The sequence below is a fragment of the Tyto alba genome, unplaced genomic scaffold (assembly GCF_018691265.1).
Source record: "Tyto alba isolate M040663 unplaced genomic scaffold, T.alba_DEE_v4.0 Super-Scaffold_22, whole genome shotgun sequence".
Lineage (NCBI taxonomy): Eukaryota > Metazoa > Chordata > Aves > Strigiformes > Tytonidae > Tyto > Tyto alba.
Genome location: NW_024881296.1, coordinates 32,508,632 through 32,532,192, shown reverse-complemented (window position 1 = coordinate 32,532,192; position 23,561 = coordinate 32,508,632). Strand labels below are relative to the sequence as shown.

The window sequence follows — 23,561 nt, the reverse complement described above, 5'->3', positions numbered from 1 at the left end:
CTCCCCACGGCACGGCACCGCTCCTGGCCCTCCCTTCCACCTGCGTGGCACCTCGGGGAATAGTTTCCTGCTGGATTATCAGGCTGGACTGGCAAACCAGGAACAGGAAGGTTCATGCCAAGGAAAGGAGAAGGGAGTCACCAGAGAAATGTCAATTCAGGTCAGCTGGCAAGGAACTGACTCATAACCTTACCTCACTGAAAACCAGGAAAATAAAAGCTGCTTGCCATCTTAAGCCAAATGTGTTATTAACATTTTTAAGTTACTTAGACAACAGTCAAAATCTACTCAAGCATGAGGATAAGTAAAAAATACCCTCACTTCCACATTCCATTCACAGAAATGAAGTAGGCTTGGAGATGCAATTACCATAACCACCTACTTTCCAGAGCACTAAACCCATATGTAAAATTCAGCCCAAACTCTATCTCATGACAGCCTAAAGCTACCATGAGTAATACTGTCTTCCACAGCTCACAAGTCAGAAGCTTCAGCCAGTCTTCCCACTTTTTTCCCGAGTCTTCACAGGGAAGTTGGTTACCATCCTCAGAGCAGGTTGAGCAGGAAGGTCACAGAAAGACTGAAGGAGACGCAAAAGTACAAATCCCTGGTCCCAGGGCAGCCCCATACTTGCTGGAGTTTCTATTTCAGAGGAACTCCAAGACCCTCAAGCACCTGCCTCCAGATGCCGGAAAACTTCAGCTGGGCTGGAAGCAACCCTCCAACCAGTCCCAAAAAAAAAGCACTATAAAACCGGCTCCAAATTATACATTAGGGCAGACAAATCTATAACCACATGATGGAGTTCAACTGGCAGTTGATTATCCCAGGAAAAAAAAAAAAAAAAAAAACAGAAACAGAGCCCCTGAATAAAACTATTTCAACTTGCCAGCATGAAAAATAACCCCTTCCGTTTACTCATGGTTTCTCTCCTGGTTTCCTTTGTGTTTGCATTAGTGAAAGCCACTGGAATGAGTGCTGAAGAATGAAAAAACCAAGTCAGGGCGTAATAATCCAATATGCATAAAATAAAAAAAAACATACAGGGATACATGCACCTTACTGATGACTTCTAAAATGGTTCTTGTCTCACATAAAAAAAGGAGAGAGTCAAATTTAATTCACAGATTTGCTACAGAAGGAGGCAGGTATAACTTCAGTGAAAATGGGTATAACACTCTTGCAGCATCGCTTCAACAATGCTTGAAAGATTTCTTGTTTAATTAAGGTGTTCCTAGAAACACAAAGAGGGAAATAAAGTACCAATCTTTCTGAACATAAGCAGATTTTTTTGAGTTTTTCATCTAACAGTGCCAAATGCTCTACAAAATTGCCTCTCTCTACATCAGAAGCTTGCATCAACCTAGCCTGAAAACAAAGATATTCACACTTCTCATTTTTTCCCCCTCCTCATTCAAGCTAGAAGTATGTAATATCCATAACACATATGGCTCTGCAGTGAACTGTGACTTCAGTGTACTTACTTGACAACGAAGAAAGCCCCAAGGCCCATATTTGTAAGAATAAAGCAGATCATACTAATCTGGCTCTAGGAATTTAAAGACTGGTATCATATTGCAAGTGGCTACCCACTTGAACATAATTTCTCCTCAGGTTTTTCTTTCTACTTGAACTGCCAGCAGTGTTAATCAACTCATTCAAGCAGCACATACTGCCATTACAGAACCCAAGGAAAGCTCTAGATCCTATACAGAACATTCTCCAATATACCAAACCACACAGAATTTTTAAATTTAATTGGTTTTGACATTCTTCTAAACAAACCAGTTTCCACTAGAGAGTTGGAAGCCTACACACCAATATTCAAAATTATTTTACAAATACAGGCTTGGAAGGCTTGAGAATTTTTGTTTCATTCAAAATAGTAAACAAAAAAATGGGATAGATTTTCTTGGGAACGAGAATTTTTAACTGGAAACCACGAACTTTATACTAATTTCTTTGGGTAGTCCTGAAGTATTCTCTGAATATGGTTGCTTAACTTTTCTAAGCACAGTCACTTTAAAAGAATAAGCAAGAAACACCCTTTATGGTTGAAGCATTTTTACAGTTCCTTCGAATTTCTGGGAATATGTTCAACAAGATGCAACACTGCCAGTATTTAAAAATTGGTTTAAAAGGTCTAGGCCAACAAATACTATCTTAACTTCTTTTTTTTTTTTTTTAATTTCTCTCTTACAGTACTACATCATGTATCTGATCAGAAGCTGACCCCTGCCTAACTTTATACTACTTTTAAATCATGGGGGGGGAGGGGGGGGAAGTGGGGAACCAGAATGAAAAAAAAAAAAAAAAAAAAAATCAGCCACCTTACTAAACACAATATCCTTCTTTGGTGCTTCCGTTGTTCATTGTTTGTTGCTTTCTCATTCTTTCTTCACTTCCATTAACACTGTGTTTTTTCTTATTTAAAAAGCATTTCAATTATCATTATTCCTGGATTTCTGAATGTCAGGGAGTCATCAGGAGCATAGAGAAAAAGAGAAAAGCTAAAACGTATCTGGGTCAACTGTACTACCATCTCAATAGGAGGTGTTACCAGCAACCAGTGGGAGAGAGGGTTTTCTTCCACATCTAAAAAAGCTAAAGAAAAGCTAAAGCTCCTGATCTTTCTCAAGGCAGAACTTTAAAGCAAGTATTGTGTGATTATCTGCATATTGGCCTTCAGAGTATATTTTTATGACAATAGGTTGCTAGTCCTGTTCAGTTTTCCAGACTGTGCACCAAATTCCTCATCAGACTGAAAATGCAGCATGCAAATGAGGATCAGAGAGTGACAAAGCAAGACAACACACAATATATACAGGGGATACAAAAGTGGGAGCAAAACCCTACAATCACAGCTGTCTCAAAGATTAGTGTTACGTAACCCTGAACTGAATGCATTTTAAATGAGGGACTATTCCTTCAAATATGGTAAATTCAATATTAATCGCAGTCTTAATGGCATTAAGAGTGATCTTTACATGTAGTGAGTATCTCATGACAGAAGGCATCTTGTCCACAGAAATCACTAAAGAATCATGTGCAAGCCAAGCAAAAGAGAACTCTTAATCTGTTCTTTTAATCTTCTAGATAAGCACCAAGCAATACAATAACCAGTCGGTCAAAACTACTTACTCAGATATTAAAACTTTACACTTAATCCACACTAAATTGTCTACAAAATTTGGTACTGATCTTGCACAAAACAGACTGAAGCTTTGGCTGCTCTAGGAACAGCTCATGGTTTTGGTACAAGGACAGGACTTTAGGATCATAGGACAGTTAAACATTGAATACTTCTGCTAAAAAAAAAAAAATGTAGCATGACTTAGCAGTCTCAGCTATGATACCATTTAGAAAGGGGTAATGAGCTTCTACCTGAACTAGTGAATTAAGTCAATAGGCAGTTGGAGCGAGATGTCACTACCTTAAGACATACTCAATGCATGGTTAGAGTTAACAGAATTAAAGGACCTTCCTTTAAAAAAAAGACAAACCCTACACTTCTGGAACAAAAACTGCTCTGTTTCAAATTCTAACTTCACAAAAAAAGTCACTCAATTTGTCAGAAATTAAAACCCATGTAAACAGGTAAACTACTTTTCCCAGATACTGAATATTCTGAATACATTAGCTCAAAAAGTTTTGACAATATGAATAAAACTTGTTTCCCAAATATTCGTATACATCACATACAAAGGTGGTATTCTGTGGGTTGTTTGGTTTTGAGGGTTTGGGAGAGGGGGGCATGTTTTCCTCGGTAAGCAGCAGCTTGTTCCTTGGTTTTTAACCATGAGAAGGTTGACTATAATAATTTCAGAGCATACAGATTCAATGAGATTTAGACTAATCCCTTTCAGAATCTGCCGACACAGCACACTTGCCACTTCAACTCCCACTGGATTTGCTTAAAGCAGCTGAAGGAGTTAATTCCCCCCTTCACTGAGCAAATGCCCACAGAAACTGGGAATGGGAGCCAGGGAGGTCACAGCCCAGCACATCATCTGTAAACATCACCCACCTCAGCAGAAGCCAGGCTGTCAACTGCAGCCACAAAGGAGTGGGCACACTTCCCCCTCCATGATCTGTGGTTTGGTTTCAAGCTCTGATGGGGTGAAGATAACTCTTTAAATTGCCCCAAACAGATCACCAGATGCCTCAGGGCTCTTAGCTATCTGGGTTATTTCTGAGGCTAAATCCAACCAAGTCTCAGTGAAAGCATTGCACAAGCAAATAATGCACTCTTGCTGATATACCTTAATGCCACACCTTTAGTTAAGTGCCTGTTGTTTCGTTGGGGACACCCCTTCACGCACATTTCCTTACTGATATCCTAAACAGCAGCCTTGTCCTGAAAGCTACCTGGTCTGCACAGCTCAACATGAATAAACAAAATACATCAGCTGAGTTCATCCTTCTTCTTAAGTAACCTAGCTGGAGAACACTAAAAATGCACCTCCCTGATATACTGAGGAACAAGGCTCAACAAGGCCTTTGGAAGGTTCCCAGTAAAGGAGGATAAAACAGGGGCTCAGCATTACAAAAACTGATCTGAGGTTTATGTCCAGCAGAGCAATGAAGGGCTGGATCATAAACACTCTTTTGCCAAGATTAAAATAAGGTATATGTGCCCTAGGATGACATACTGAAAATTAGTCTGAATTAACTCTAAAGTAATTCATTTCACTTTGAAAAACTAGTGTAGCCTCTTTTTCCAGAATTAGTCTACTTTAATCCAATTTACCCTAATCCATTCCTAAGGTGAATTATACTAAACTGAATTTTAATATGTCATTTTAATACTGAATGAAGGCAACCCACACAGAAGTTTAACATGATTTAACTAAACTGTTTAAAATTCATTTTTAATTTGAAGGTGACCTTATTGTCACATATGGACAAATCACCTTCACCCACGCTTTGAAAAAAGGCCACCTGAAATAGAGAAGATGGTCCTGACAACATGGAACAACATGGATATGTACACTGGCAGTGTCAGGCAGAAAACGTCACAAGATGTGTCCTCCCTGCTGGAAAAGCAGCTTCTCTCTTGGGCACCTCCTTAAAACGCCAAGGGTTAAACAGGCATAAGGAGTTTCACCTCAACAAGTGTTGCTGAATACAACTGTAAGACATTTTTTTTGGAACAGTGGAAATCATATGGAAGAACATGCAGACATCCTCTTTCTCGTAGAGCTATGCTTATTGAAGAACAGAAGCAAGCAGTTCGATTCCAAACCCTAGCTGTCTTAATGCTTGCAAGGTAACTTAAGTTTGTGAATGAAACTGCATTAAGAACCATAAATCTTGCTCAATTCACAGCTTTAGAGAATAAAAGGAATGGGGAAAAAAAAAATGAAAGAAGTGCAGTTATTTCTGCAAACCCATTCTTCATTGCAACAAAAACTTTTGAAAGCTCTTTCATACTGGGCTGGGCTAGCTGGGAATGCATCACTTAAAAAAAAAAAAAAAATCCTGTCCAACTGTTCACAGAAGGAGCAAAGGTTATGAAAGTGTCTCTCTAAAGCAAAGACCAACCAGCCATTCTGCCAGGCTGGAACGTTTTCAACCTGCTTCAACCTGTTCCCACACGCCATGAAATTGCAGACTACAGCTCTACTAGAATCAAAGAAACATTGCTTGTAAGGCACCTCTGGAGGCCATCTAGGCCAAATAGCCCCTTCAAAGCAGAACTGTCACACACACTACAACATCAGCCATGGTCCTGTCTAGCTGAGACTTGGAAGCCTCCATGGACAGGGGGTTCCCTGGGGCAGTCTGTTGTGTTCCACCACCCTCCTCCACATGAGCAATGCTTCATAGCACCCAATCTGAGCCTCCCAAGCTGCAATTTGTGGCCACTATCCCTTGCTGTGTTGTTTGCTGCTATGAAAAAGAGATCGGCTCTGTCATCTTCACAACTGCCCTTCAAGTTCTTGCAAGCTCCTGTTAAGATTATCCCCTTACTCTTCATCTTGAGAACAAACACGCCTAGCTCCCTGCAGGTGTCCCTTGTAGGTCACACCATCCAGGCCCTAACCATCTCAGCTTCTCAACCTCATCAGCTTTTCAACACACTCCAGCTTCCCCACATCCTTCTAGACCTGGGATGAGGGCATGAGCCCCAGATACCCAACAAAATACTCCAGACATAACTCACCAGCACTGAATAGAGGGGGATAATAGCTTCCCCCCAATCTGCTGGCTGCACTCCTCCCAGTGCAGACCAGTATGCCACTCATTTTGTTCACAAAAAAGAAATAAAAAAAAAGGACAAAATTGGCTCATACTCAGCCAGGTATTAATTCCAGACCCCTTTTTGGTATGCCTGCCACCCAGCCACTGTCCAGCCTGCACCCAGGCACAGATATTTCTCCTGAGTTCAGCCCACGCACTGATGTTCTTGGTCCAGATGCCCTTTTGACTCCATTCAAAATTAAATGATCAACACCAAACTAGTCCAGCTTGCAGTAACATACCATGTGTCATGACTACCACATTAGTGGCACATAGAGATGCCACAACTCACTTCGTAAACCATGCCATTTCAACAACAGACAGTCCCTATCAGAAAAAGTTAGTAGCACGGGTCATCCTCCATTAAAAAATTGGCATTGAAAATTAAAAGACAGCAATAAGTGGTAGAGTCGGTATTGTTACTACAACAAGAATTACAATTATGCTCTTTTGAATGCCTACTAAAATGCACACCTTGGAGTTGACATCTGTATGACTTCTAGCAAAAGCAAAGCTGTACACTGGAAAGTTTTGCAGTTAAAATCGGGGGGGGGGGGGGGGGGGGGGCGGAGATGGTGGTAAGGAATTTGAAAACTTTTCCCCATCTTCAGATTTCACCACTGTTCAACCAAATATATCTCACCTGGAACTGTACTTTGAGATCACTAGTTAGATATACTAATACTTACCTTCTTCAGTGAAAATATGCACTAGGAGAACTTGAGGCAAAAAAGGGGGCAACTTATCTCTAGAGTTTGGAATTTAAAAAAAAGTCTTTCAATTGATCTGTATTTCTAACATGACTCATCCATAATATGAACCATAATACTAATATTGTGAGTAAGAGCTGGCTCAGAGTCAATTTCTGCAGGCATTTAAGGAAAAGTGTCAAAGGAACACATTCATCCTAATAAATTAAAATAAAGTTTAAGGAAAACTAAGCATAAGCACACACCTACCTTTTTTTCTAAAAAAAGGTTGTGCTTTAACATTGAAGTGTTAAATACAAAAATATATTACACAGTTTTCTAACAGATAAACATAAACTATGGAAAGTTTGCACTTCCCTCCTCCCCAAGGGAGATCTAACTTCTGAAACTATGCTTTCAGGAGCTGTTGAAATGACAGAGGTAGAAAGAACTGTTTGATATGTCAATAATGACATCGATCCTTCATTGCTTAAGCAGAAATCTGATCTGCTTATTACTTACACTGTGTAAGAGAGAGGATTAAATATGAGAAGAGTGAACTTGCCACGGTTTGCTTTGCAACATTAATAAAATGTTCAATAGTAGTTTTGTTGCCAAGTCTGCTAAAGTAAAACGTTCAAATGGCCTTGGAAGAATCTATTTGACAACAGAGCATTAGCCTCTGAAAGAGAGTCAAGGCTATTTACTATGCAAGTGCTATAAGATCATCCCCTTGGTATGGAGAATGCATGTTTATCTTCTTTCCAAATCAGATTTTCGTTATTCTGTGTGATATTAATCTCCATGGGGGTGGACACCTCTGTGAAGGTGCAATGGTTCATCTCCCGGTTCTGGTCAATTCTTGTTTTAATCTCATTTTCAGATCACAGTCTTCACACATAGCGAGATATTAATCTCTATAGGGGCAGACATCTCAGCTGGCCTTAGCACATAGCTCCCCCTCTTCTGGTCAATTCTTATTTTAATTCTAATTTCCTGTGATTTATATTCCTCTTTCAAGTTTAATATATTCTACTTCGCTCTTCTCAACAAGTCTCATCTCTCCCTCCTCTGCCTCTTTTCAGAGATTTTCACAGGGAAACTACTGGTTTGGTCCCTTTCACCAACCATTTCCCTCAAAATCACCATAGGTGTTATTGATGTTACTGTTAAAAGCTGTTATTGCCATCAACTCTACTTCCAAATATCCTGATAATGCTTGCCTTATGAAGGACTAGTTTTCTCAGCAGGGTTTAATTGCGTGCAGCCTTGCTTCACATAAAATTTCACATGCTTGTTTCAGGATGGGATAACTCCACAGCTAGGTAGCAGCCTGCATAATATCTGGCCTCAAACATTTTGAGACCATATCTTTGTTCTTCCCACCGAATACAGAGCATTATACAAATATGGTATTTTATTTCACTATGTAAACAAGCTTTCAATTTTCCCTGCAAAGTTTGCTTTTCAGCCTTGAAAACATAATCACTTTGTCATCACCAAATTAACATATATCCATCATTTTCATCTCTCACTTGCTCACCACTTGAAAAACCTACTAGCCAAATAGTTAAATCCAACACAGAGATGCACATTTGTAAAAAGGGCAGGAGACATGATTTCAAAAATATCACCCCTCTTTCAGAGCATGTTTCTCTTCAATTTTTTATACCACTGATTTTTTTATATACTCTCTTGCGAGGAGATGTCCTACCTAATTTTTTCTCAAATAATCTATACCCGTGTTAGGAATTTGGTTCAAAACAGCAGGAAAAAGGCAATGCCCTGATTGCCTCTATTTACCAACATCACCAACACTACCACATTCAGAGAGGATCAAACCAGAAGCTCCACGTCTGAAGCGCTGCAACACTTCACAGGGAAGCTCGGTTTAGAGTTAGTAAACTATACATTGTGAGATCCCTAGGAACACAACACTTCTTTTCCCTTTGGAAACTTCAAGTACTTAGCGGAGATATTTGATCCATGGGAAAAAAAATACATAATCTGAAGCAACCCTGCCTGGCTACACCACACGCAATGGTTCCGAGATCCTCACTTTCTGGAATGCTTCCATTTAGTGGCCAGCATCTATTGCACCAAATTGCTTGCCAATGTAGATACAACCACAGTCTTCCTAAGACATGGCAAAACAAAATTGCCTTGACAGTTACTAGTATCACATATAAAACTGCCAAGATCCTTCTAACTTCTCGCTGTAGCAGCTCATAAAAGTTCAAGAGCAAAAAGGCAGTGCAGCTAAGTGTGCAGACAACCCTACTCAAACATAACCTTTATTTGCCTTTGGAAATTTTTTTTGATAATGCTTCTATTCACAGCCATTCAAGTTAAAAGCTTAAATGAAAAAAAAAAAAAAGAAAGCTTTCCCACTTATCCAGGTGAATGGATTTTCCAAGTCTTTCATTCAAAACTTCTTGCAAAGCAAAGTGAATTACACTTTCAGAACATTTATCCAAGCCTTGACTTAATTTAATTTTACCATGCATTTGCATTTTCATACATGGTCCTTATGGCTGGCTGGCTGCTAGGCTACTATCTCCTGCAATCCATTATTAGCCAGTTTTCAAACACTGATTGCAGTCCGCCATTAAAAACAACTTATTTTCCCATGCACTTCATCTCCTCCTATTACAGCATTTCATGATTCCAGGATCTGTAAACTGTGTCTGAGAACAAACTACTCTACATCTTAGGTAAACTGATCAATCATATATGAAAGAAACCAAAAACACTCCAGGGAACCTAGAACTATTTATATATTTTACCACATATAATCACATTCCTCAAACAGCCACTGGGTCCATTTATGAACTATACATCAATTACTGAACATTTACATAGATGATACAATCATTGGTAGTTTATCTTATACGCTGCTAAAGGCATATCCTCTTAATTATAACTTATTTAGACAGAAATTTTTAATATGTGCAAATCTAATGTTTTTAATTTTGTTACACTTTCTTTACTTTTTTCCTTTTCCCCCAGATGAAATTCTGAGGTCTGATTTCCACACATTCCTTTTTTTTTTTTTTTAATTTCATTCTGAACCTCAAAAGTTTAAGTAAACAGCAACTTCTCTGGGCCTAAACATAGGCAAAGCAGTTTACATAAGAAGGCCCCATTTTGCTTAAACACTGAGGCCGTGTACTGCCTTCTCTTTCTTAATTCTTACACAAAGAAATGCAGATTTAATCAGATGCTTGATTACTATAGTTGGGATACAGTAAACAAGCAGGTGAGAGAGAATGTAAAAGAAGGGCAAGAAGGATACTGTCACAAACAATCTCAGATGCATAATTTCTCAGAAAAGGATTAGCAAGTAAACAGAAACCAGTTTTACCTGGATTCCTCCTTGAGGAGGCCTTTTTAATATAGTAAACTGGAAGATAGAGATACCTTGATCCGGGAGTTTAAAAAAAGCCCACACCAATAAAACAAAGGCTAAGCAGAAGCAAGGAAGAAACTGGAGAATTATCAAGACAGTTACCAAAACCCCCTGACATGTGGCTGGGAGACTGGTAAATGAGGTCCTAAGCAAGAAGGTATTCATCCCACAGGCGAGTACGCTGGTTTGTTTTTCTGTCCTGTTTAATCTGGCAATACAGTCAACACACAGCATGAGTGGAGTGGTTGGAATTTTGCTTACTACTGCCCACACACCTACAATTGTCAGTGTAACAAGATGATGATAAAACACGAGTTATTCCTAAAGTACCAAGAGCACTTTGTACTTTAAGCTAAAGAGCAGCAACAAGCATGGGCTTAATTTCTTTCAATTCTCAGTCTACCTTTTGCATCTTAAAGAGATTAAAATCATCCTCCTCACTGATGGCACACTACTGAAGAAACTCATCAATCTCAAGATTTTTGCAACAGATTTATAGGCCCTTCTGCCACCTTTTAATATTACACTTTCTTCTTCAAACTATTCATTTCATTTGTGTGGCTGCAAAGCTGACACCATCTTAGGACTCAATCCTCAACCACAAGGCAATAGCTGATGTAATGTGGAAGAATATGGAAGAGGATTTGGGATTGTTATGGATTAAGGAGGTTTTTTTATTATACAAATTTTTGTTATAAAATTATGATCCCAGGACCCAATGTTTTTCCTCCAACAAACACAAAAGCAGGTTGCTTTTCCTTTGAGAGAAGGATAATTATACAGATTTTGATGTCATAACGAGTAATATCTTTATGCCTCCCCTATATTTCATAAATCAAAGTGAGATTATATTATGTTTTCCCTATTTTCAGAGTAGTATTCATGGCAATAAATTCTCCAAAACTATTTTCCACTAATTTTGTTAAAAGGACTATGCATGCAGTGCCCAAGCAACAGTATTTAGCAAGAACTTAAAGCATCTATGAGGTAATCAACATCAGGACTGCTGTGCACCTCCAAAGTGAACTGAGTTGTTATGTTATTTAGCAGATAAATAAACATTTACCAACTTAATTCACTTGTTCCTGTGTCCCCTAGGGACTTTCTAAAACATAAAGTTACTAAATTTGAGTATTTTCTTTGGCATTCGCTTAAGTTCATTGCTGTCTAATGTGTTTTTAGGTTTAGGCTCACAATGCAAATGCTTCACATCCAAGTGCAGGGATTGTTCTGTTTGTTTGTTAATCATGCACTCACTTCCATTAAACAGATTTTGTTTCTAATTATCGTAACTTCAACATCACATAATAAGACTGACGTATAAATTACTTAAGGTTGCTTTCAGGTGACAAGTGAAGAATAGGTGTTTTAAGAGATGGATGGCCAAAATTCTTTCCCTAAAACACAAATTATCTAATGCTTGTTTTCATTCCCATTTTCATGCTTAAGCAAACAGACAAAGATGTTTATAGTTAGCATCTGGATACTATCACTATGCAAAGCCATTCAACATATTTCAGTATTCCTAGGGTCTGCAAATGTCATTATTAATCACAAATACTACTCTTTCAGGTTCACAGCCCCATCACACAGCCCATAAAGCCCAGACCAAAGATTTTCAACTACATGGTTTCTGTCAAATTGAAAGTAATGTACAGTCTCCCCTCTTCTGAATGCTCATAAAGAACATCTGTGCAGTCTCTCTAAACAAGAGCATAATCTTGCCCTTCCCAAATGCTGGTCACTTAATCCAACTCCTTGTTCAACAGCTGACAGAAACACCAATAAATCACCAGAAGAATCGCACATTTGCAGTATAAACTCAAAGAGATACAGATAAGTAAGCCAGAAGGAACAACCACCACCCCCAAAAAAGCTGTTTAGTATATCGACTTCAACGTGTTTAAAACAACCTATAAACTGAGCCTGGTAGTTAACTGCTGCTGTGCAGACACAGGATACACAAACCGGCAAGGAACCAGCTCATCCCTGGAAAGGGCTGCAGACTTGGAAGCACTTCGTGCCTTCAACATGACTCAGAAGGAGCTGTTAACCTACTCTGTAGTATTTAACCAAATCAGCATACAGGGATTTCAAAAGGAAAGGAAGGGGGGTGGAAAAGAAAGATTAAAAAAAAAAAAAAAAGGACTGAGAACAACACACCACCTAAGAATGCAACACCTTCCCACTTACCAAAGATGAATCAAAGCATCAAAATAACTTTATCAAGGAAAAAAGCTAAATAGCTTGGCTACTAACAGCATCCAAATTCAGTAACTATTAGCAGAATTGTTTTAAAAATATTGGAAAAAAAAAAAAATAAAAAAAGCAATTTGACTGACTTCTCACTGCCAGGTTACAGCTACCTCAGCCAGAAAAAAAATAATCATCTTCACATTCTCTGATACTACACCCATCCATTTAGTCTGTGTTTACCAGGAAAACTGTATTCTCTTTCATTACCATGCTTTGTTTCAACCGATTCAGAAATCCAAATCATCACACTCTAAAGGTTTTGCTCTCACCTGAAAACAGTCTGTCATTATTTTACACTTACATATATATATATATACATTGTAGCTTTATGTATGTATGTATCAAGGAGCTGAAGGGTTTTCTTGGGGGTATGGGTTGTTAATACTATCCAAAAGAAAAGGTAGCAAGGAAGAGGAAAGCCAACCTCACAGAGATTTACAAATGCAAGAAACTTAATATAAATAAACCTTTCGCACTAAACCAGACCACATACACAAAGTATTCAAATGCTGAAGAGCTAGTTTGCAATTTCTAGTATTTTCACAAGTTGAGTCAGAATGGATTACCAGTAAAAACTAACTGTAAAAAGACTGTTCATTCAGAAATTCAGAAAAGCCAAACAAAGAAAAGACTGAAAAGACTATTTTATTATATTTCTATTGTGAAAAAGATGAAGGCCACGTTCACTAGACATTTTCTAGTCTGAAAACCTGAACATTGGATGCACCAAACAACACTGTCACATGAACAAAGACAGATACAGCTAAGTAGTTAAGTGAAGGAGCATGTAAAATTTCCTGAAAGTCTAGTATTTATATTCATTAACAATTTTTGAGTAAGGAATCTCATATACCTTGCCTCCCTTCAATTATGGCATGAAACCCTGTAACATTGCCATAAAACTCTTCCACCAAAAACCAAGGAGAGCCAATGAGATTAAAAAAAAAAAAAAAATGCTAGGAAAGGAGATAAGAATAGTGGGAAAATAACAATCCCTTTTTTTCAGGGTCAAGCTAAGGGATTATGGGAAGGCTTGGTGGTTTCAAGTTTGGTTTGGGGTTTTTTAATTAATTTTAAACCAACACCATTATCTCCTCTGTAAAACATATGACAAAAAGCACTGAAAAGTTATTACAACAACGTTTTGGTGTACTGTTCACTTAAAACATATACAATACTCAGATTTCAGCATACTAATTTGAGAGATACCTGAAGACATCTCTTCTACCGGAAAAAAAAAAAAAAAAAAAAAGCAGCATTTCTTCAAAGGAATCAGAAGTTGAACAAAATATAAAACTGTCTTCAGTATTTTGGATTAGTAGGTTTTAACAAATTGTCCCTTTAAAGCATTTTAAGCACAGTGACAGCAGTCAGAACTAAGAACTTATCTCTGCTGTATGAAGTCATGAACTCGGCCACATTTCTTCAGTGCTCTCATGGCTGATAAGTGCTTTCACATTTACAAAGAACAGGCAAACAGGATAACACCAGGAGAACCAAGACAATTGATACTCCCCGTTTTAATCTTACTCCAGCCTAATACCACACACAGATGATACAGATATAATTAAGTGATAAAATATCAAATCAGAACATTTTTCTAATTAATAGCCATGGGGAAAGTCTCTGCCAGTTCCTATAATTTTAATTTTTCACAGTAGTGAAGAAGACAAAAGCAAACCAAAAATTCAGAGCTTCAATACATTTTTTTATTACTTAAATCCTTAAATCATTTAAAAAGCAACAGGTATCCTAAATCACACTATAGTATTCACAAAGAAACATGAGTTGAAGTCAGCTATCTAGTCAAAAATTTCATTCTGAGCTGTTTTGAATTCATTTGAACTACAGCCACAATTGTTCTTCATAACATTTTTCTCTTCTGGTTAATATTCATCAGTCATTTTTACTGTTACAGAACAAGTGTTTACACACAAAAGAAACAACACAGCTCCACCTCAGAATAAATTGAGTAACCAGTGTATAATAATTAGAATTAACATACTGTAATTTAATTGCAGCAGAACTTGGTTTTAACGTATACAACAGTGTCTCATAATTCAGCAGAATTAAGTTCATGACATGGTAGTTGAGAAATGGCTTCTTTTGCTACGCAATTAATAAATATAATCACACGTTTTTAGTAAATGGTAGCAGACGTAAATGACTTTCTGGCAAACTGAAGGATCCAATCTTCCATACACTGGCTAACAAAAAGAACCTCATATTAAACCAAGCAAAGAGTTTAATCTTTTCACAGCACCAATCCTCAAGAAATGAAGTCTCTCAAATCTTTTAGTGAGGTATATACTTGGTGCATTACTGTAACGATCAACCAATTCCATACGCATACAATCTTAAAAAGAACAAATACCTGACAAGCCCATGCACAGCACCTTCTAGCTTAAAACAAGTTTTTACATGTTAAAGTTAACTCATGCCTAAGTGAAAAAAGTGAAGATAGTGAATTCCCGCCCTAGACTATCAGACCAGAGAATCTCTTCAATTCTACAACCACTTTATCTATCAACAGCAGAAATTATCTTGATTAGCAACTTCATAGAAATTTTCACCTGCAGACTTTCAAATAAAACAAATCGCAGCACTGTGCCATTCCTTCATTGTTTTCATACTAGGTTATATATCAAATCCTGTTGATTATTTTTAGACTGTTTAAAATAAAACAATGCAAAGGCTGTCAAGGCAAAAATTTGACCATGACAGCAATCACAACCCAGATTTGGTTAGATCAACAAATAGATGGTTCCTAACTGAAATACATGTTGAGATTTAACAAAAACACCAACTTCTATTTAAATTAAGTTTCAGTAACAAAATCAAACCTAAAAACTTCTGTTGTTTCAAATTCACTGATCAACACTTAGCTTTTACCTTTCAAAGGATAAATGCAGCTTATTTACAGAGAAACGCTTCAGATATTAAGTCAAGTAAAAGGAGCTCCTTAAATTTGAAAATATTCTTTATAATGCCTAATTTTAGCTTACTTCCACAATTTTATTGGTTAGCCAGCAACATTCAGAAGGAAAAAAAAAAAAAGATTCAAAACAGCTTCACATATAATAGATTTTAAAGTGTCACTTGCCACCAACATCAGCTTTTCAAGACTGAGGGTACGTATGCATGTACTTACAAAAACCCCTACAACAGACAGCTCTTCTTTTGTCATATTCAGTGTTTTAGGGGCTGGGGCAGCATGTGGCTTTTTTGCTTGTTTGTTTCTTTGTTTAAATACAACACTGAGTTGACACAAATACTAATAAATTCTTGTTCAGGAAAAGATTTCAGTATGATTCTGTTAGCTTCTAATATTTATAAAACTTCTGGAAAAAGCAAACATGACTCAACTATATAGCTTCCTGGTAAGAGTAGACTGTAAGTGAATTTAAACTACATGGTAAGCATGCACTACAGGTGACGTCAAACTGAGTAGTTTGCATAGTTTTAAACTACATAGTTTAAAGTCACCTGTAGTCAAGACTTACCAGAAAGCAGCACAGGGTAATGGCCTTTCTGACTTACAAAATTAGGTGCAGCAGGACCTTATGCTCAGTCAGATGCTACAAAATTCTCATCGATGCCATTTACCACTCCTCAGCTGGCTCACCCTGGCCTTTAGAAACCAGGGCCATTTTTCCTTTTCTATCCACATATCTTAAGGGCAATCCTATTAAAACACCCCACAGGATGGGGAAGGACAGAACACACCAGAAAAAAGGTGAAACCACAGAACTGGGCTTTAAACCTGTTCCTGCTGCACCCCCAAACTGGGTGTCACAACGTCCCCTAATTCTAGCCTGGGATCTCGATGTCACCTCCTCCAAGCCCTCTACTGCTTGCCATCACGCCTGCTCTCTATTAAGTGCCATTAGTAGGCCACTGCTTGCCTATACATTTATATAATAAATGCCTCAGCTATCTATTATAATGAAAGAACATATTTAAGCCCAGTTTACTCAAACATGCATGTCAGGGAAAGAGACACTGCCACTGTGTCATAGGTTTGCATGCAGACAGCCAGAACGCAGCCTCAACCTCAACCACCCAGTCTAACCCACCCAGCTCCGGACAGAGGGAGTGCCAGGCCTCTCTTCCCACCCCTCTCCGTGCCCTCCTGCTTCCTCTTTGCACTTCCTCGGGTGAACAAAGCACTGCACAGTGAGCGGAGTGTAGAGCCAGCGTGACTCCAAACAGCGCAGGTTCACCTTACACGAGCTGTGCTGCGACCGCAGCTTGTTGTCAGTCCGAGCCATCCCACCATCAGCCCTCATCCTCCATCGTAACATCAAGTTTATGTGGCCACACATCTGCAAGTCAGCTAAACTCGCCGATTAAAAGAAAACTAATCCCAAACCCCACCTTTCCTCCAAGAAGATTCACATAAAGTTAAACCAACTCACCCACAGGCTACATGACGGCCAGATCTAGCACCTGAGAGCCATTCAAGTGATGGAAATGCTCTCCTCTGTGCCAGCAGTAACTTAAATTAGCTTAATAGCATCGGCAGACTGTAACTGAAGCTCCAAATCTGAGTGCACACTTCTAGGAGCAGCACTACAAAGGCATCTTTCCATGACAACAATAAACTGTAACAGATAGGATCCCATCAGCACATGAAAACACAAGGTGTGTCCTGACTGACTCGGTTATCAGGCCTAAAGTAATAGTTTTGGAAGCTTCCTACTATGCATTCAACAGGAAGAGTAGAGATTTCACCAAAACAGATGCTAATGTAAAGCAAAGCTGACGCTTAGTGACGCATCCAACGCGCCTGAGAGTGAAGATGACCTAAAGGCCTTCCAGCTAAAGACGTCATACAAAGACACCGTAAAGACTCCAGAGCAAGAAGCAGCTATACAGCAGCGTTGCATACCTCTGCATGTTAATCCAGATACTGTCAGTCTTTACAATCTTTTTAAATCACTTGTATTAACAGCATTTCAGAAAGAGGAGGCAAACCACAGTGGTAAGGGTTGAACAGGTTAACTCTCCCAGACATCCAACACGAGGTCACAGGTCCTTCAGAGCCTTGCTTAAAAGTTCTCACACACACACAAAAGGGATGGTTAAAGACTCTCCCCTTTCCAAGAGTCCTGCTGTCCACTGACACAGACACCCCACAGACCATCATTTAACCGCAAGATCTCAGCTCTTCAGTAATGAAATAGATAGTTCCATAAAAGTGTCGGCTCACAACCAGGAGTGGGACAAATGGTACAAAAAAGCAAAGCAAACGCCAGGAACGATCATGCTACGGATAGGGAACAGAACAGAAATCATTATTAAGCACTATATAAATCCATCAGGCAGCTGCCTCTTGGATACTCTGAGCAATATAGAACTGGAAAAGAAAGAAAAGGCTGATAAAGGATGAAAAGAAGATCTGGAACGGTACCTTCATAGCAAGTGGCTACAACTGGACTTTTCCAACTAGAAAAGGAATAGTTGACAGAGGGTGGAAAAATCCTGCATGGCATGAAGACGGTAAATTGGGAGAAATTAATCACCTCTTAGTACAAGAGCTAGGAGATGTTAAATACAACTAGTAATTTCAAAAATGAAGGACCATGTTTTTTTCCACACAACATATAGATTGCTTGTCACAAAGCAAGGCAAACGCTAAAAGCAATACAGGCTGAAAGATGTTATTAGGCACAATCATGGTTACAAGAACCCATTTACAACACTAAATATCAACACACTGTCTCTGTGGCCAGACAGTACTCAAAGGAAGTCACTCACCTTGTCAGAAATCCCTCTCCTCAGAGCACCCACCATCAGTGACTGGATACAGACACTGGCTAGGTGGACCTCTGTCCCAACCCTGTGCAGATTTCTTACCTCCTCCCCACTTTTTTTTTTTTTTTTTTTTTTAAGTTATCTTAAGTAGATCTGCCTGGTTCAAGATGCACTGCTTACATTGCTACCAAACTGATCAAGCAGTACCATGATTACTCAGACAAAAGGGACTAAACAAGACTTCTGGGGTCACTGTGTTCTGGGTGCTTTCAATCTCATCTGAACCAGGTAAGTTTCACTTTGCAAATGTATATATATATATATCTTATAACGGTAACATTGTATCTGAAAACACAGCTAGACAAGTGACTTCTGAATCAACAGGGACATGGAAGAAGCTGAATGTACAAAGGAAAGTTATTTGTGAAGGAGGGGGTGAAAGCAAGAAAATAACTTCACTTTTAATTCCACTCACCCTCCATAGTTTGTCAATACATTTTAACAGCTTGGTGGAAAAAAAAAAAAGCTACTGAGAAGTCTCTTATACATACACACCTACCTGCACAAGTGTCTCCTGTATATCACATGCAAATTGTAGCACATTCAAGGCTAAAATATGACTGAATCAACTTTTGCTGTTCTGACAGCAAAGGGCTAATGTGAGTTTAATTACTTAAAAGTATTTTTTAAATATTTTCAAAAAGCACTTAATTTCTTCTACTACATGATGACAAAATAAAAAAATATATATGTTTATTAGGATTTTTGTATATTTCTCTGTAAGTATATTTAATTACAAAATCCTTATAAAACAAATAATACCTTATCCTTTACAATATGAAATTTCTGAGTTAGATTCTCTCCCAAAAACAGACTATAACTATTTGGGGGGGATGGGGAAGAAGATTAATCCAGAAATGGTCACTCTTGCCTGTTCATTTGTGACACTGTAACTACTTTGCATGAGAAAGTCTGAGGAATAACTACTCTAATAAATGATTTGAACTTGTAAAACACACAGTCCTCCTTTTTATGCTTACCTGTCCCTATGGTCTGAAATACCACTCTTAAATAACTTCAGGTAAACTGATGCATTCCTAGAATTTTTATCATCGTATTTTCATTTAGTACTAAAAAAACCACACACTTGCACAAACACCATCAAAGGCTGTGCAGTGCATATTTCCATCAGCTAGTTGACAAGCCAGCAGTGTTCTTTAAAAAAAAATTTTGAAATATTTTTCTTTTTTCCCAAAATTTGAAAATGTGGAAATTGCTAAAAATAATATTCAAAAAATATAAGTTTAAAGTGATTGAGTTGTGAAAACAAGCTGAACTTGTTCTTTATCGAACTGTAGGAGTTGCAGATGAAAGGAGGTGCTATATAAGGAATAGCTAGACTTCAACAGAGAATGCGCTGCCAAAACATTTTGGCCTAGATTCTGACAGGCACGCACCCAAGTTGAAGGGTCATGGAAAGCAGCGGTGTAAAGAAACAATCTACAGAGACCAGAAAACATTACACTGTGGATTATGGCTGGGTTGGGGGAGCAGAGAGAAGCTGCTTGTTTTTTTTTTTTTTTTTTTTTCATTTGAGATCTGTGGGGAAAGACAAAACACAGTGTTTCAACTATGTGCAAAGGGGGTGGAGATGACATACAAGTACAATTTTTAAGACAGCAACAAATTACAAGATGCGTCTTGTTCCTTTTCCTAACTTGCTGCTGCTGCTCCTCCTCTTGCCTTCTCATTTGCTTTCATGGAATATGTTATGAGGAAGAACAGATAACAGCCGTTGCACACACACTCGTGAAGAATGCCAACCGCCAAGAAATTAATACTCTGTAATTTGATTAGACCTTTAATAAACATATCAAAATTTTTGTGAAGAGTTCTGGATCTGGCCAACATTCACACTCAGGAGTAGTACAGAGCATCATAAAAAGGAAATAAAAATCAAATTACAATGAAAGAGAGATTTGTGAAAGGTCCAACCTGAATTAATAGCTTCATTAATGGCAAAGAAAAATCAGCAGTTTTAAATTCTTACAATTCAGATAATAAGAATACTAATAAAAAGGAAGCTGAAATGAGTTAGGTTCAGTTTAACATGGAAAAGTACAGGTCATTATATTAAGGTGGGGAAGGGGAAAGGCAGTCAAAGGAAGATGCTTGAAAAACAGTGGCCCTGTTAAAGAGAGGAGATGACTATGAAGAAAACAGATGCTCCTGCGTGCACCCAACACAGAAACATCTCATTGTAGGCATCAGAAAGACCCCCACTGGAACAGACATATGAACCCCTGCCTTTGTTTTCTGCATCCACTAACACCAGGATAAAGATGTCTCATCAATAAACACACAAAACCACATACACACACACACTTGAGGGACTGATTTAGAATAAGGAACAAAAACAAAGTTTGTGGTAGTTATCAAATTCAAGCCATGATTAACCATAAGCAAGCTTTCAGTAAGGCATAGCTCTACATGTGGATATTGAATGTATTTAGTAAGTGTCCAAGCACCATACTTTAAACTGAGTGCGCTGAAAGCACCAGCTACTAACAAACCTATTTTTGCAAACCTTCAAGAAAGTCAGAGCAAGCCTCCGATTAATAAACCTGTGACTGGTGCAACACATCAGTATTTTTGATGATTGGCAATAGAAACTGAAGTCTCTAGCTGCTGACCTGCTATACGACCAAAAAAAAAAAAAAAAAAAAAAAAAATCTCATGTTTCCTAGATACAATTGTTCAACTCCTTGACAAGCCTCACCTACTCTGGTCAGAGGGATATTGAGCATACTTCTCTGCTTACCTAACACATACCCCAGGGTACCAGCCCAGCTTCTTGCACTCTCAGTTTCAAAAAGGGCTGCACACCACATTTTCAGCATATAACACCATGGACCACATAAGTTATCAGAACTTCCTACTCTTCTTACGCCAGTGAACAAGCTCATAAAAAAATCTTTACATAAAATTTACCTTTGGTGTTAACGTTAGCCTGACTAGTTACAGTAAAGCAAAAAAATCACTGGTCCGATTTCAGTATGGTTTTGAATGAAAACATGTTATGTTTGGGTATGTTTTATTTTAGCTAGTCCTACAACATACCAGCTGCATATATGGTACGCTTCCCTTCTCCTGGTAAAAGGCTTATAGGTGCTTACGTAATCCTACAATTCTGATACGCAGACATTATATTATACACACCAAAGTCAGCCACATAAGAGGGATGTAATCTGTTCAGACCAGCACAATTTCTCTCACTGCTTCAGCACATTTATTAATCGATGACATCTCAAATGTCTCAATTAAGAATTAATTTATAGGAGGACTGGGGAGAAAAAAAGAAGCCCCCTAAGTGCATAAGTCCTTAACGAAAACTGTACTTCCAAGTCGCATGAGTGTAGATACTTTTATTAACGGCAATTTTCAAATCAGCATCCTATGATAAAGGCTTCAAACGCTTGTCCAACTGATGCACCCGGTGTAATTGCAAGTACCATTTAACAAACAAACAAAAAAAAAAAAAAAAAAAGAGAGACCCTGAAGTCTACTTTAGCTAGTGCTACACTTAACACTTCGCACCGCAAACCGTAAGGAGAACATGTTCACGCTACAGCTTCACCCTAAGCAAACGAAAAACGCTTCATAAACTATAGCGGGCTCAGAGTCCGGCACAGGAGCCCCCGCCGCGCCCCGGCACTGCCCGGGAGGTGCCGCCACCGCCCCCCGCACCCCGGGACCCCCCGAATCGCCCGCCCCAGCCCTGAGGCTCCCCCGGGGCCAAGGACTCACCGCCGCACCGGCCACAGCTCCCACCGCCCGGCCCCGCGGGCTTTTATTCTGCAAAACCCCGTGGCGTGGGGAGGGGGGCGGGGGGGGGGGGGGGGGGAGAGGGGCGAGAAATTCGCGGTTTTCAAACAAAACAGACGCCGGCCCCATATGCTGCCTTCCCTCCCCTTTCTCGCCCACCACTTTTTTTTTTTTTTTTTTTTTTTGGAAGGGGGGGGGGAATGGCTGTAGCCGGCGGCAGCTCGGGCAGTGCCTCCCCGCCCCACGCCTCGGGGCGAGGGGAGCTCGGCGCCGCGTCCCGCTCGGGTGGGGAAGCGGCCGGGGCGCCCCGAGGGCTGCGCCCCCCGCGCCGGGCAGGGAAAAAAAAACGCCGGGAAAAGTTTGAGCGGGGGAAGGGGCGGCTGAAGCTCCGGCCCCGCCGCCGCCTGGGAGGCTGGCCGGGGGGGGGGGGGGGGCGGGGGGAGCAGGGGAGGAAGGGGTGTTCGCGGGGCGCCCGAAGCCCGCGCCCTGCGAGCGTCGCGCCGGCAGCCTGCGGACACGCGTGGGTCGCCCTCCCCGCCACATCTCGCCCTACAGAGCATGGATGGGGATGGCGGGGGGAGGTACAGGGGAGGGGAGGCAGCCCCCTCTACAGCCCCACCGCCGCTTCTCGGGGGCAGGAGCCGGGTCCCTGCGCGGAGCCACCCGCGACCCCCCAGCGACCCTTCTCCCCTTCCCCGGCGGACGCCCCGGGGCTCGGCGCGACCCCGCCGCGCCTCCCGCCCTCACCTGCGCGCCGAGCGACAACTCACCTGCGGAGAGCTGGGCCCGGGCCGCCCCGAGCAGGGCGGGCGAGCAGCCGGCCAGCAAGGCGAGCGCCGCCAGCAGCGGCAGCGAGGCGGCGGCGCCGGCCGCCCTGCCCATGCCGACTTGCGGAGAACTTTCCCAAAGAGGCCGGGGCTGCCCCGGCCCGCGGCGGCGGCGGGCGGAGCTCGCCTCGCCCGCCCCTCCCGCCCCGGCGCCTCGCCAGGAGACCACCCACCCCCGGCCCCGCCGCGCCGAGGGGCGCCCCGCTGCCCCCGGGGCCGCCCGCTGGGGCAGCCGTCTGCGGCGCGACGAGCGCGGCGGCGGCGGCACCGGCTCCCCTCGTACTCCGGAGTTACTTTGCTGCTGGGCGAGCGGGGAGGGAGGGAGGAGCCGAGCGCGGACGTCCAACCCCCCCCCCCCCCTCCTCTCCCCGGCACTTGCCAGGGGGAATGTGGGACTCCGGCCCGCAGCCCGGCGCGGGCGGAGCGGCGCCCGGCAGCGCCTCCTGCTGCAGGCGCGGGGGCCAGCACCGCCGGAACACCGCTCGGCTCGGCTCGGCGCTGCCCGGCTCGGCTCGGCTCGGCTCGGCTCGGCTCGGCGCTGCCCGGCTCGGCTCG

The 23,561-nt window shown here is 40.9% G+C and overlaps 1 protein-coding gene across 14 annotated transcripts in view; it reads right to left on the bottom strand.

Annotated features, from left to right (window-relative positions):
* Nucleotides 1-23,296, bottom strand: part of PTPRK (protein tyrosine phosphatase receptor type K) — a 421,849-nt gene extending 398,553 nt beyond the window's left edge. For 6 of the 14 annotated variants that reach the window (XM_042795838.1, XM_042795840.1, XM_042795841.1 and 3 more), the window contains exon 1: nt 22,950-23,290. In XM_042795838.1, coding sequence (XP_042651772.1) covers nt 22,950-23,061 — 112 coding nt within the window. In that variant the 5' untranslated portion in view covers nt 23,062-23,290. Of the gene's footprint in view, nt 1-22,949 lie in introns of all 14 variants that reach the window. The other 8 variants (XM_042795843.1, XM_042795851.1, XM_042795845.1 and 5 more) reach the window with 3 other exon arrangements.
* Nucleotides 23,297-23,561: the final 265 nt, after the last annotated feature.